At 39.5% G+C, this 13,102-nt stretch overlaps 1 protein-coding gene across 1 annotated transcript in view; it reads left to right on the forward strand.

The window, feature by feature from the left end:
• The window catches only part of LOC105285027 (trace amine-associated receptor 9), a 43,535-nt gene that overhangs the window by 17,035 nt on the left and 13,398 nt on the right, over positions 1-13,102 (forward strand). The window contains exons 5-6 of the mRNA XM_011348943.3: positions 495-649; positions 1,352-1,499. Coding sequence (XP_011347245.1) covers positions 495-649; positions 1,352-1,499 — 303 coding nt within the window. The remainder of the gene's footprint in view (positions 1-494; positions 650-1,351; positions 1,500-13,102) is intronic.

The raw sequence follows: 13,102 nt of genomic DNA on the forward strand, positions 1-13,102 counted from the left end.
AGCATATATATTGCGGTGTTTGTTTATTATGTACACTGATAGGCAGGAATGGTGTCCCTCGCCTACGTTCACGGAGCTACGTTATGTATTATTTTCGGTTGTCAGCGGTTGTCAGTGCCACACATAACGTAGCTCCGTGAACGTAGGCGAGGGACACCTTTTCTGCCTATCAGTGTATATCGGTATTAGATATTTGTCAGAACATATGTTTCATTGGAGATTTGTGCGACGGTCACTGAGATTTCCGATAAAAACGGCGCAACGGTAATCGTTTGAGTAAACAGCCCATGATGCACCGTATATACCATGAAATGCTGCGGAATGTGCGCAAAGAAACTTCGACATAAGCCAATAAAAACACACGAACAAATACATGCACACATGTGCACATCGTATACGCATTGTGCACACGTCCACGCAGCCTATTAAATCCATAACGCGTTTGGTGGCGTTCCAATGAGAAAGAGTGATCGTTTTTTGTTTGTATGATGCAGTATTACATGCGGCAGGGCTGTGTGGCAGTGATGTCGACTACCTGGATAGCGAGCGTGGCAATTTTCGGGGTCCTGGTGCTTCCCAGAGGCGGTTACTACTTCAATGGATCCGGCCTCCTTGCTTGCGATCCCTTCTTCGCTAGGGCATCCCTTAGGTATCGCTATTGTAATACGTCCGGGTTGAAACAAATCGCCTCCGGAGGTTCCACGATTTTACCCGCGGCGTTTGCCCACCGCGATTGCCACTTGCGAACAATTTGTCGACAAGTTGCGAACAATTAACATGTAATGTTAAACAGTCTAGTGTGACTGATTGCTTTGTGGGGAAACCATGAGGCAATCAAATGTGAAGCGATCAAACATGAAAGATTGTTCGCGTTTAATATTCCTAACCAGTAGCTTTAATGTTCGATCTAAACAGCTATTAAATACGAATGACCGCTTGAATCATCGTATAGCTCTTATCGCGCTTGGGGACGCCATGATAATTTGAATTATAGGTATATTTGCTGTGTAACGCGGCTCTTGTAAAATTCCTATATATTGCTACGGACATTGAGTTGAAAATTTGAAGTAATTTAAATCACATTGCATTCATTAACAAAGAGTTAATTCGCAAAGGTTGGCCTACGTTCCCGGCTGTTCATGAGAGAGCATCACAGATTCGACATTAATGAACTCGCATGCACGTATCATCAGATTTTGTGTAATTTGCGTAATTGTACCTGTATGGCATCATCGTCCTTATTGCGCCACGTTACACACGTGCACGAGCACGTCATATACGAATATAACACGCAAATTGCTGCTCTCTCTTTTGGATGGAAAAGTGCTTTTTATCGTATCACCTCTTTCAGGATCCTGGCGTGCTGTTGTTTTTATTTCCCGACGACGATGGTGCTGATGTACTGCTACGGCTCGGCCTTCCATGTTAACAAACTGCGCTTGAAAAGGGTAGTCTGCGTTAACACGCCGGAGGTCGTTAGCGGCGGTCACATAGAAAGGGTAAGTCAAACGTATTCGTTTTGGACATGTACGATATCAACGAGCAGCGCTCGTTTGGCAACGAGTACAGCTATCATATTGATACAGTTATCCCGTAAAATGCAAAACAACATTACCTCTCATCGATGAATTATTGAATTCGTACAAAAATTGCCGCAACACACATCGAAATATTAGCACTCTGGAAATTAAATGTCACTTGCTGCGTTTCACGCATAACGAATAAAAGGAATACCGACATGATCTTGTTTACTTCTTGTTAGCTTTTGTAATCTTTTCTAAATAACAATTTCATATATGTTAAAAATGTATAAGATTGTAACAGAATATCATTTTTTTAAACTAATTTCGCTCTTATGTCAATGAAGTTAATGCTAACTTTTAACGTTAAGTCTTTTAGTTGTCAGAGAGAGAGAGAGAGAGAGAGAGAGAGAGAGAGAATGTAAGTTTATTTTTAACAGGCGTATTTGAGAAACTTTGCATTTTATGCGTCTGCTGCAGCGTCGCTGAAACTTGCGTTCTTCGTCAAATTACGCAATGAAATTATGAAGCTTGTGCGCAAGTGTACCGAAGAACTTTATGCAAGAGTTTACGCAGCAAGATTTTCCAGTACATTTTCACGAAGGGGGTAATGATTCGTACAGACTGGTTCTCGAATTTGTCGAAATTTATCGAAACACGGAAGATTCGCAACAACAAGCATGAACACGACGAAAGAACACGAATTCGAGAACAGATGGCATGAAGAAAAATCGACTAATCGTGCCAGCGATATATCTCCTAAAGCTGAGACGCCAAATAGTCGTTTCGAGGTCACAGAGACGCCGCCAAAGGCGGTATGAGAGCATCGCAGGGGGATGGTGTGAAAGTGCTCCCGACATATACTACGTTGGAGGTCGAGCGAAATACCGCCCGTCCAAGTAAAATGTATAGACGCGACTAATGGAAACTAGATATCTTGAGCTATCCAGTTAATATTAATTGCTTGTTGTATATACACATAAATTATTTGCCTTTAAATAAAATGAATTAATTTTATTTTAATCGCGTGCGATGATACCTAGATCACGTGAGAATATTTATTTTAATTTAATTTATTTTAATTAAAAAATTTAAATAATTAAAGAAAACAGTGTTTGATTAGCATATATCATTACAGACACATTTTCATCTAAAAAGTTACTTGGTAAAATATCAAATTATCAAAAGTAAATTATATTAGAGTAAAACCAACAGTAAATGATTAGACTATACCAAGACAGTATATTGTAAATCGCCAGAATATACTGTCTTATTTCCTGCACGGAAATCCTCTCTTAGCACGATAAGTGGTCGCTGCATTTGTTAAGTTCGTGCCTTATCTCGCAGTCGAAGAAACTTGAACGATCGAGCGGTGTCTTCGACTCACGATGAACGTTGGCAAGCGGCCGCTGGAGAAACGGTCGTAAACTAACCGATATCCGTGTTAACCACAGAAAGAGCTTCCGCCGATAGGACCCGCACTGGGTAGCTCCTCGGGCCGATATCTTCGGCATTACCGGAGCGGGGGACAACGTCCGAAGCAAGATGGATGGTCTGAACGCGGCTAAGCTGGCGTCCCTTGAATCCGCTGTCACTCGCTGTCGTCCGCGTTGCATTGAATTCATCGACGATAACGAGACCCCTAGGTTGGCCTAAAGCTGTGCGCTAGACATTGAGCGATCGTGGAGGCAATGCTAGCTAGCTCCATCCGGTCGGAACGGAAAATAGTCGCGAAAGCCCGACAATACTGGCATAGAATGCAAACACGAGCGTTTCCGCCTTCGAGATCCTCGAGTAAATGGAATTCAGAGAATTCGCCCGGCGTTTGCGAGAGAGGGAGCATTCGATGAGCGGACAATCGCGACAATGTTTCGGGGATAATTGCCCGACGCCGAGGATCGGGGAACGATAACGATCGGGTCAGCTTGCATATTCCGACGATGACTTCTTTAAATTTGCATTTAGTACAGCTGCTGCGAATTTAATGGCCATTAAGGACGTAGAACTTCGAAGGTCGTAGAGTAGCAAACTTTTCGTATTTCCTACTTTCAATTTCGCATAAATAAGCGCGAAGCACCCTGCGAAGAGTATCAGGTTTCTGCTACCTCTGGAAGGTTGTTTCATCTACTACCAGAACTGTGCAGCACGGATCTTAAAGGGAATCGTACGCTAGATTCCCATTTACCAGAATCCCTTTGAACGCTTTATTAAATACTCCATAATCGGTTCCAATTTGCAGAGAAATAACGAATAATGCAGACACGAAGTAATATTCTTGGAAGAGAGAAAAAAAGAAAAAGAAAGTTAGTTATATCAAGATATCCTCACGAATATGCGCTGCTGAAGATACGTACAACAAGAAACGGAGATCGCGCGATTATGGACTTCGCTCTGCGCTCTACTCCGAGTCACGCGAGGATCCTGTGACCCGGTTTAAATAACCCTATTCTAAAAGCTTCCTTCTCTTAATTTCGCTCTGAAAACGAACCTTACGGCTTGGCAAAATTTTGGCAAGCTGCTCCGGCATGAGAGTCGACGCGCTTTTGGCTCTCGCCGCACCAACCCCCGCGACCAACACAGTGTAACGCCTCCGTGTGGTCGAGCCACCACCGACGTCCTCCTTCAGGATGTGCGCCCCAGTTTTCGCGGCAAACAATATTTTTCTTCTCGCGCCCCCGTGTCGACCCGTCCACTCCCCTTGTCCCTCGTTCCGTCTCCAGGAAATCGCATTTATCTTGACATTAGCCAGAGCCATCCCGCGAGGAGGCCAGGCAGTTTCGACCTTGTTCCCGCTCGGTGCACTTGCTTATTTCACTTTTTTTCCCTTTCGTGCCGTGTTCTGCCGCTCGTATTTAGTGGTCTCGCGCCATCGACAAGGAAAACGAAGGAACAGAGTAATAAAGGGAGCTCTTCTGTACCGTGTCGTAAAGTTACTTCCGCCATCCCATTTGTTACGTAAACGGACACTAGAATTACTTAAACCGTGTACGATTTTACGGTGTACATCTGCAAAAATACATCTCTCCTTGTTTGCGCGACTTAAGCTGATGTAAATTTATATTCTTGGGCGATATCTTTTCCTAATCGAAAGTTTGTTTTAAAGAGAAAACAGAATAGAAGTAAATATCCTTTAAACGCCCGAAATCAGCGTAATTTTTCTGTCCGCGACAGCAGGAATCCCCCGAAACCTCTAGCAAACTTCAAGAGTCCAATAATCCTACTTCACTTCTATCTATACCTGGACTTTAGATTCCTCTTTCGACGTCGTAAGTCGTCTTGCCGATTCTCCAGGGCTCCGTCGTGAAGTCGAGCATTTAAGACCTGAGTAAATTGAGAAAATTAAAGGCGCGTCGATTAAGTCAATCAGAAGCTGAGAGAACGTTCGCAAAGAAACTTGCGCCGTTACTTCCTGACAAACGATGCATTTAATGATAAATCTCGAAGTCATTTCACCTTAATTTGTGCAATTTTAATCACTGTGATTATTTTAAAGACATTGAATCAGAAAGGAACAGAAAAAGTGCGGGGCATATAATTTATATAATAATTTTCCATTTTCCTTCAAAGCATTATATTACTTTTATCGCTTGAGATGAATTGTAATCTGTGAGACGATTCTGCACGGTATTGAAAAAAAAATGTAATAAACGGCGACTTCCGAACGGAAATTCGCGTAAATTCGCGATGAAGATGCTGAGTTACATCACTTTCGCGTAATTTAGATCGTGTCTTTAGAGATTTTAACGTTTTAACATAGTAGTCTGAAAAAAACTAATGTTAGAAATTATCACCCAACTCCCTGAGGTTGAACTGAAAAATCACCCTCTGCGGGTCACACACGCTTAATCACTGTAAATCATCTCGCTGCGATCATTAACCCAGTTCAAGTGACGGTCCTCGAACCGGTCGCGCGGCGTGCTATTTCTGCTATGCCGTTGCCAAGAAATTTCGCTCGCATATCCCTCTTCCGGGCGATCTACACGCGCGAGGTAATGGCACATTAGCTGCACATCGATAAATTCCTGGCCTGTACGACACGTCGTTATAACGAAGCGAGTGCAATCATGGACCGGATCAGACGCATCCAAGTGAAGGAAAATCATGACGAAAAGATCGCTTCGGCAATTCGCGAACGTGCTTCTCACCGCATCCCTTCGCAAAGCGGCTCGTAATCTGTCGGAGAACCCGCGAATCGTTAAGCTTCCCTCGTTCACCTCCGTTTCGTCGTCGCTTTGTATCTTCCGGCCAGGCAAGATCTCGAGACAAAATGGGTTAAGTGCGCGACTCGAAGACAGAGCGGGGAATTATAGACAAGACGAGGATGACTGGCAATCCTTCAACCCCCGATCACATGTCTCCGACAGTGGAGACCACTCTTCTCGCGGGCGACTTCATGCTTTGTGTCACGGTCAACGGTTCGTCAACCGTCGTCGACAGCGGTTTACGATATTAATGAATCAGCCGAATCGATTACATGGGTGCACGAAGTTAGTACCTAGAAATAACGATCGCGAACCGGAACGCGAGTGCATTCACCTATCCCTTCGCTTTCCGAATGAGCCGTTGCGATCGTTAGTCATTTGGAAATAGAATCACTGGACATTGAGACTATTTCCTCGTCGTTGCAAAATTAAGATGATCGAAATTTAGGAGCTACTGCATATCGCATCGTGGGGATGGAGAACAATGGATAAAAAGGGTAACAAAATATTCAGTATGTTTCTCGCGTAACGCGTGAGAGTCTAATCATAAAATGGTGTGCGCATTCACCTCTTTTTTCGTAATATTCCCAGATTTTTCTGTCAGCCCGGCTGCAATAAGGTCGACAAAAAAATTCGTAGTGTTATAGAATAGCGGAGTTGACGATGCTTTTATTGACACGTACTCGTATGTATTTCCAGTTATATACATATATCGACAAACATACACATGTCGACAAACGTGTGAGCCAGGTTAAACTAAAGTTTAAATCTTAAATCCTGTAACATTTGTATATGTGCTTTCTAATTTTCCATATGCACGTCTGCATTATATAATCCCAATATTATTTCAATAATGTGCAATTTCAATAATGATAATGTACGCAATATCATCGTTTTTGCAGTTTAGAGAATATATTATAGAATAAGCCTATCCGGCTATTATAATATTTTCCACAAAATTACTTCTTATTACTTATTTAAAGAATATTTTCTAATAACAAGAATAAATTGTCACATGAAGAAGAAATTAAAGATTTTCTGGGTTAGTGATGAAAAGTAAATACAGAGTTACTTCTCTGATTTCTCATGTAAAGCAACATTCAAATGATCAAATAATATCTGATCGCATACGATGTTGCATAGATATTAAAATAATTAGGCATGAAAATATTAAATGCACTTTTACAATGTAATTATTATACGTCACAGATATCGGCAAAAATAAAAAAAGATTCCACAAGGTACAAGAAATATACACATAACAAATTATAATATATAATATGGAATCATTAATATTTCCGATTAAAATTTTTTTATGAATAAGGATAAATCAATAAATTTCATAAGAGAGCTTACTTTGTACGAATTTTAGTAACTCGGAGGACATCCTCTTTACATCACTGTCGCAAATAAATCTTCATTAGGATGAAATAAAACTCGTCACGTGTACTATGTTTCTCTTTTAGTTTGCACGAAACGTCACTGCGCGACCCACTTCTTTCGTGACAACAACTTTTTAGCAATACTCAAACTTTTGGAATCAAGCACTTTGTATCCTTGCATCGCCGGGCCGCGCTACCTTATATTTCATATAAAACTCGATCAATTGACGGAACGGACTTGCACATAAAAAGATCGCACGACTTGTTTCGTGAGTCTCTCTGGAGGAAACTTTAGCTGTCTGATGGGCGGTATCGCTAATGGAAAACGTCGCAGTCGGCTTATTCATAAGTAACTTGCTATCCAGCCGTACTTATATATCATTCTGTCTTTCTTTTTTACGGTCCATGTTCTCGATGTAGGTCAATGGATGTGAGAATGTCTTCTAAAGGTATTTTTCGTCGATCTGTGAGATCCTTCATGAAAGAAAGAAGAGAAGAACCAGAGCTCATTTACTCGAGAAAAAGTAAAGAATAAAGGCCCTTGTGTTTGAGCATATCAACCAAACAAATGCACGTAATCAATCAGCATACCAGCATCGAGCGCGTTGTAACGATCTTATCTAAACAAGTTAAATATCTTGAGTTAACAATACTATGCAAAAACAATTGATACGAGAAATTTGAAAGATCAAGGACTGCTCTTGGCAAAGACTTATATTGTTCTATACGTTATTTGTATTGTGACATGGATCGTGATGAAATCTTTGCACGACATATATATATCGAACCATCGCGTTGCTCTTATTAACGCGGTGATAACATTTTCCGGCAGCTCCTTGTGTCACTACGAGTTTCTTGTACGAGTGTCTTGGGCTTCTTATATAGATAGACAATATTGGATATCGTCCAGTTCTCAAACCTGCCGTTGGATGCACTCCCTTGAGATGCATGGTTGTGGAAGAACAGAATTCTACCGATGATGGGCTGCGGACTAAAACCGAATGGAAACAGTATAGTTATAGAAACCAAGCTGATATATCATCTTACTGGCGAGATATTTCTAAGTTCTTCTGCTGCGAAATACGAAAAAAATACGGGAAATTATTATATCTTATTTAATTGTCCTACTATATATAAATATATTATAAATTCATCGACTTAATTTAGAGTAAACGCAAGATCTTTGACAATGTTATGTAACTATCATACAATTGCTGTTGTTTTACAAATTTTGTTTGGCGCCCTTGTGAACCCTACTCTTTTTCAGTCCTGAGCAGGAACAGTAACCATTTACTTTACGAATCGAAATTGAATCGTCGCGAAGCACTACGGCTGAGTACAAAGTTGCGGATCGTGTATCAAAAGCGGATCGTCAAATAGTTTCAACGGTCAAAGTAAAGAAAGTTCGCAATTGTGGAAATTACCGCTCGAGTAAACGTCAAAGAGAACCGTCGAAATAACGTGTATCACATTGTCCGATCGTAAATGTATTGAAAGTAGACAAAATACTCAAAGTAAACGAAAGCAACTTTCAATAGTGAAATAATGATGTTGACTAATACAGAACCCGTTTCTGAAGACTTCAGAAGGTTCTAATTCGAGAGGCCATTTGAGATCCGATATTCTAACACTTTATGTACACGAGGAGAAACTCGCTATTAGAGCCGAAAGCTTAGCGTTTAATTAAAGGTGGAATTTTAATGACCATTATCAGTAATTGATCTGTAAGCAGAACGAAAAAAAAGCACGTGAAGAATTAAAACGCGATATTGGATAACGTCCAGACCACGATGTCGAGTCTAACAGGTCACTTGAAATTCACGAGGATATCATACGGTCACCAAGCAGGCGAAGGGTTCTAGAGCTGCCTTCGATTTCTTCATTCTATTTTGTTCGTTTTTCACTTCATCTTACTCCTACTTATCGCGGGATAACGAGGTGGAATGAGCTAGATGAGAAATCGAATGGGATCGAGACTGCACATTGAATTCGCGGATCTTCGTATCGAGGATCATCCCGATGATTCTCCCCGTTCGTCCCCTTTCCACTACTCTTCCTGGATTCCGCTCATTAACGCTTCATCTTTCTTAATTCCATTTTACCCACCATTATGATGCAAGACGACTCGGAAGCGTGTTATCTTAAATAAGCACACGCTGGATCATTATACGCTGAAATCGGAGTTACCACAGTCTACTTCCCTAAGGCAAATGCAAAAACTTTATTGAAATTGATAAATATAAATATTTTTCGCATAAATAATTGCTAAAAAGCAGTGATACTTGAATTTTCGTCATAATTGTTAATCCTTTGCGTTTTTTCACAATTATATTTACTTTACGTTCGGGTCATATTTGTAATCGCTTTATTCCAAGCCGTAGAGAGGAATTCACTTGAGAAATTTCTGTAAATCTATGTACCTACCTACGAATATAGGTGTTATGTCGGGGCGACGCTCCGGGACACATCTTAATCTATCAGAAATATACCAGAAAATCGTTTCACGCGGCACAGCAATTTGCAACGCGCATACAATCCAATTAGATATATTGCATTGTTTAACACGCACACAAATACATGCACAAATTGAATTTTACCCTCGAAAACATTCATACCAATCTACAGGAACGATTGATCAATTTAAACCCGCTGTACTTTTATGTCGCGCATATTTGCAATTCTGCATCTGTTCGCGCGGATCAAATACGCGAGTTTAACGCGTGTAATTTAATTTAACAACTCGTTCGATAAATTAGGTGTTTTTCCCAGCGGCGCAGCGGTTCAACGACAGCGCGTAATGCGATCTCTACTTTCTTAGGCAATAAACGGGAAATATAGCGGAAATGATGTAGTCTTACGTATTACACCACATGTTTCTTGCAACAGGGAGAGGAGAGATTGTTGCAAGGAGATCGCGCCTGCGAGAGATATTATAATCTCCCTTACATCGGAGCCGTCGCCGCGTTAGCGGTGGAAAAGCACTTTCCGCTTAAAAATGCTTTCCCGAGATACGGCGCGCGCTGCAACCAACAGCTGTAATGTCTTTCAGAGCGGCGTTTATGAGACTTATTTATTTTATTTTCTTTTTTTTTCATTTTTCCTCACGCGCTCAGCGAGAGTAAGAGATAAAGGGGAAGAGAGAAAGGAAGGAACTCTTTGCAGTGAGAGTTCGCGCGTAACCATCAGTGCCTCCAGTGCTGTGATAAGAATTGCGCGCGTATGAGCCACTATCGTCACCGCTACCGCCGACTTACTTCCATCACAATGAGGCGAGAGAAAAAGGAGCAAGTGCCGGGGTCCTTTATTAGTTTTACCCGTTCCTCGCACCCTCTCAGCACCCTCGTCGTTCATTCGTAATTTAGGCGCAATTTACGTGAAAGTGCCTCGTAAGTTTCGCCTGCGCGAATATTTATCCGAAACTTTGCGGGGAAACTCCCGATGAAAACGTTCATTTCCGATGTCAGGGAATACTCTGAATCGCGAGGATGATATAGCGGAAGAAAATTCGACGGCGTCAAACTGCTCAGCCGAGGGCTGCTAGAAACAATATCTCACGCGGTGGCCATTTCGTTTGAAATTAATGACACGCTTGACGGCGGAGGACAATTCGCGAATTTATCATATTTTCTCGTTTACTACTATAGGCATTTGTATATCGCTGCATCACGCGCGCAAATTATTATTTTCCATGCAACGTTTTTAATTTAATGACTGATTATTTAATTGAAAATTCATGTGTATAACTCACCAATATAATAATATGATTAAATATTATATTACATAATTAGATCGTAATTATTATTGGAGAAATACCAATGGTAATTAAAGCTATTCTGTATTATTCTGTATGCAAATATTATTTATGGGATTTATGTTTAATTGCGTAATATTTGCTTTAAAATAGACTATCAGTTTCTATTGAATAACGCAAAACAAACTTTCTTTTTAAAACTATTTTAGATGTGTTCGAAATTAAAAAAAAAAAGTTGGATTAAAATTGGATTTATCTCTTAAGTTGAATTTTTGAAGTATTTTATTGTACCATTAAGTATTTTATTGTACCATTTAAATATTATATCAAGAGACGCGGTAGCGTCGCGACGCCAAGTACATAAAAATAAAAAATAAAGCTCCGAACAATGAGAATCACTGCATAAACATCGAGCGTTACCAAGTTCAGTGCATAGACGTCGAGCGCTATAGTATAGCTTATCTGGAATTTATATCATTTGACAGGTCACATAAACTTATGATTAAAATATTTCAGGAACTAAAGCCGTTATCAAAAATCTACCGGCACTTTTATTATATAATATGGGTGCAAGCTTTTGATTGCGACCCATTTGATCAAGATTGATGCAGTCAGTCTTGAGATATTGTAATCGTATATTATAATTGTGACGTTTCATTTTCCTTTTCCATGCAATTCAGGTTCAGACTCACGTACATATGTTCGCACATACACATGCAAAGCGATTTTGTCCGTCAAGCTGCCGTTCACACATGCATGATGTAATTTATTATAAATTAAAACTGATTTTAATACTTTTGGGTAATGTTTTATTTTAAGATAAATATATAAATCGCAAAAACTATAAAAAATTTTAATTTGCTTGTTTAAATGAAATCATTGTGATAGCGTTGCAATGATAAGTAAATAATTCTTTTAATTTTGAACGATATATTATGACACTTAATTTGAGTACAAATCAATCAACAAACGTTTCGGTCTATTCGTTACACCATCTTCAATGTATATCAGTAAACCATAAGCGAAATCAAAAATCCATATTAATAGTTACAACGGTCATTTGCAAAAATGTATTGATAGTCCATATCGCAACCCAAAATCCATGTTAGTTAGAACAATCCTTTGCAAATGTTTATTCATAGACCCAGTTAAAACATCTTTCCCAGTTAAAGAACTTTTTCATTTCTGAGTTTACGGTATTTTCAATAGCAGAGAACTCTAGGCAATATAAAAAATAATGATATCACCAACTCAGAACTGCTCGGAAGAAGAAAAAATTTCTAAGGGCTAGAACTTTTTCATTTCTGAGTTTACGGTATTTTCAATAGTAGAGAACTCTACGCAATATAAAAAATAATGATATCAACAACTCAGAACTGCTCGGAAAAAGAAAAAATTTCTAAGGGCTAGAACTTTTTTATTTCTGAGTTTACGGTATTTTCAATAGCAGAGAACTCTAGGCAATATAAAAAATAATGTTATCAACAACTCAGAACTGCTCGGAAAAAGGAAAAATTTCTAAGGGCTAGAGCTTTTTCATTTTTGAGTTAAGCGACGCGGTAGCGTCGCAACGCCAAGTACGTAAAAAAACAAGGTTCCAAGCAATAAGCATCACTGCATAGACGTCGAACGTTGCCAAATTCATTGCATAAACGTCGAGCGCTTATCGTATAGCTTATCCGAAATTTCATGCCAAATTCATGTCAAACAAACTTTTGATTAAAATATCTCAGGAACTAAAGCCTTATTTAAAAATCGAACGGCACTTTAATAATATAATATGGATGCAAGCTTTCAATTGCGACCAATTCGAATAAGATTGGTGCAGTCTATCCTGAGATATTGTAACTGAATGTTAGAATTGTGACGTTTCGTTTTCCTCCTTTTCCGAAATCAGGTTCAGACTCACGTACGTATGCTCGCACATGCAAAGCGATTTTGTCACTCAAGGTGCGTTCACAGGTGCACGATTTAATTTATTATGAATTAAAACTGATTTTAATACATGGAAAATATGTTATTTTACGATTAAGATATAAATCGCAAAAACTATTATATAAAAAATTAAAAATTACTTGTTTTAAATAAAATCATCGTGATGGCGTCGCAATGATAAGGAAATAATTCTTCTAATTTTGAAATATAAATTATGACAATTTAAGATATAAGTTGGAACATTTTATACTCATAGAATGAAACCGAGAAAAAAAGAGAGAGGGAGAGAGAGAAAATTTTAAATTGTCACAA

Source organism: Ooceraea biroi, chromosome 2, assembly GCF_003672135.1.
Source record: "Ooceraea biroi isolate clonal line C1 chromosome 2, Obir_v5.4, whole genome shotgun sequence".
Classification (NCBI taxonomy): Eukaryota; Metazoa; Arthropoda; class Insecta; order Hymenoptera; family Formicidae; genus Ooceraea; species Ooceraea biroi.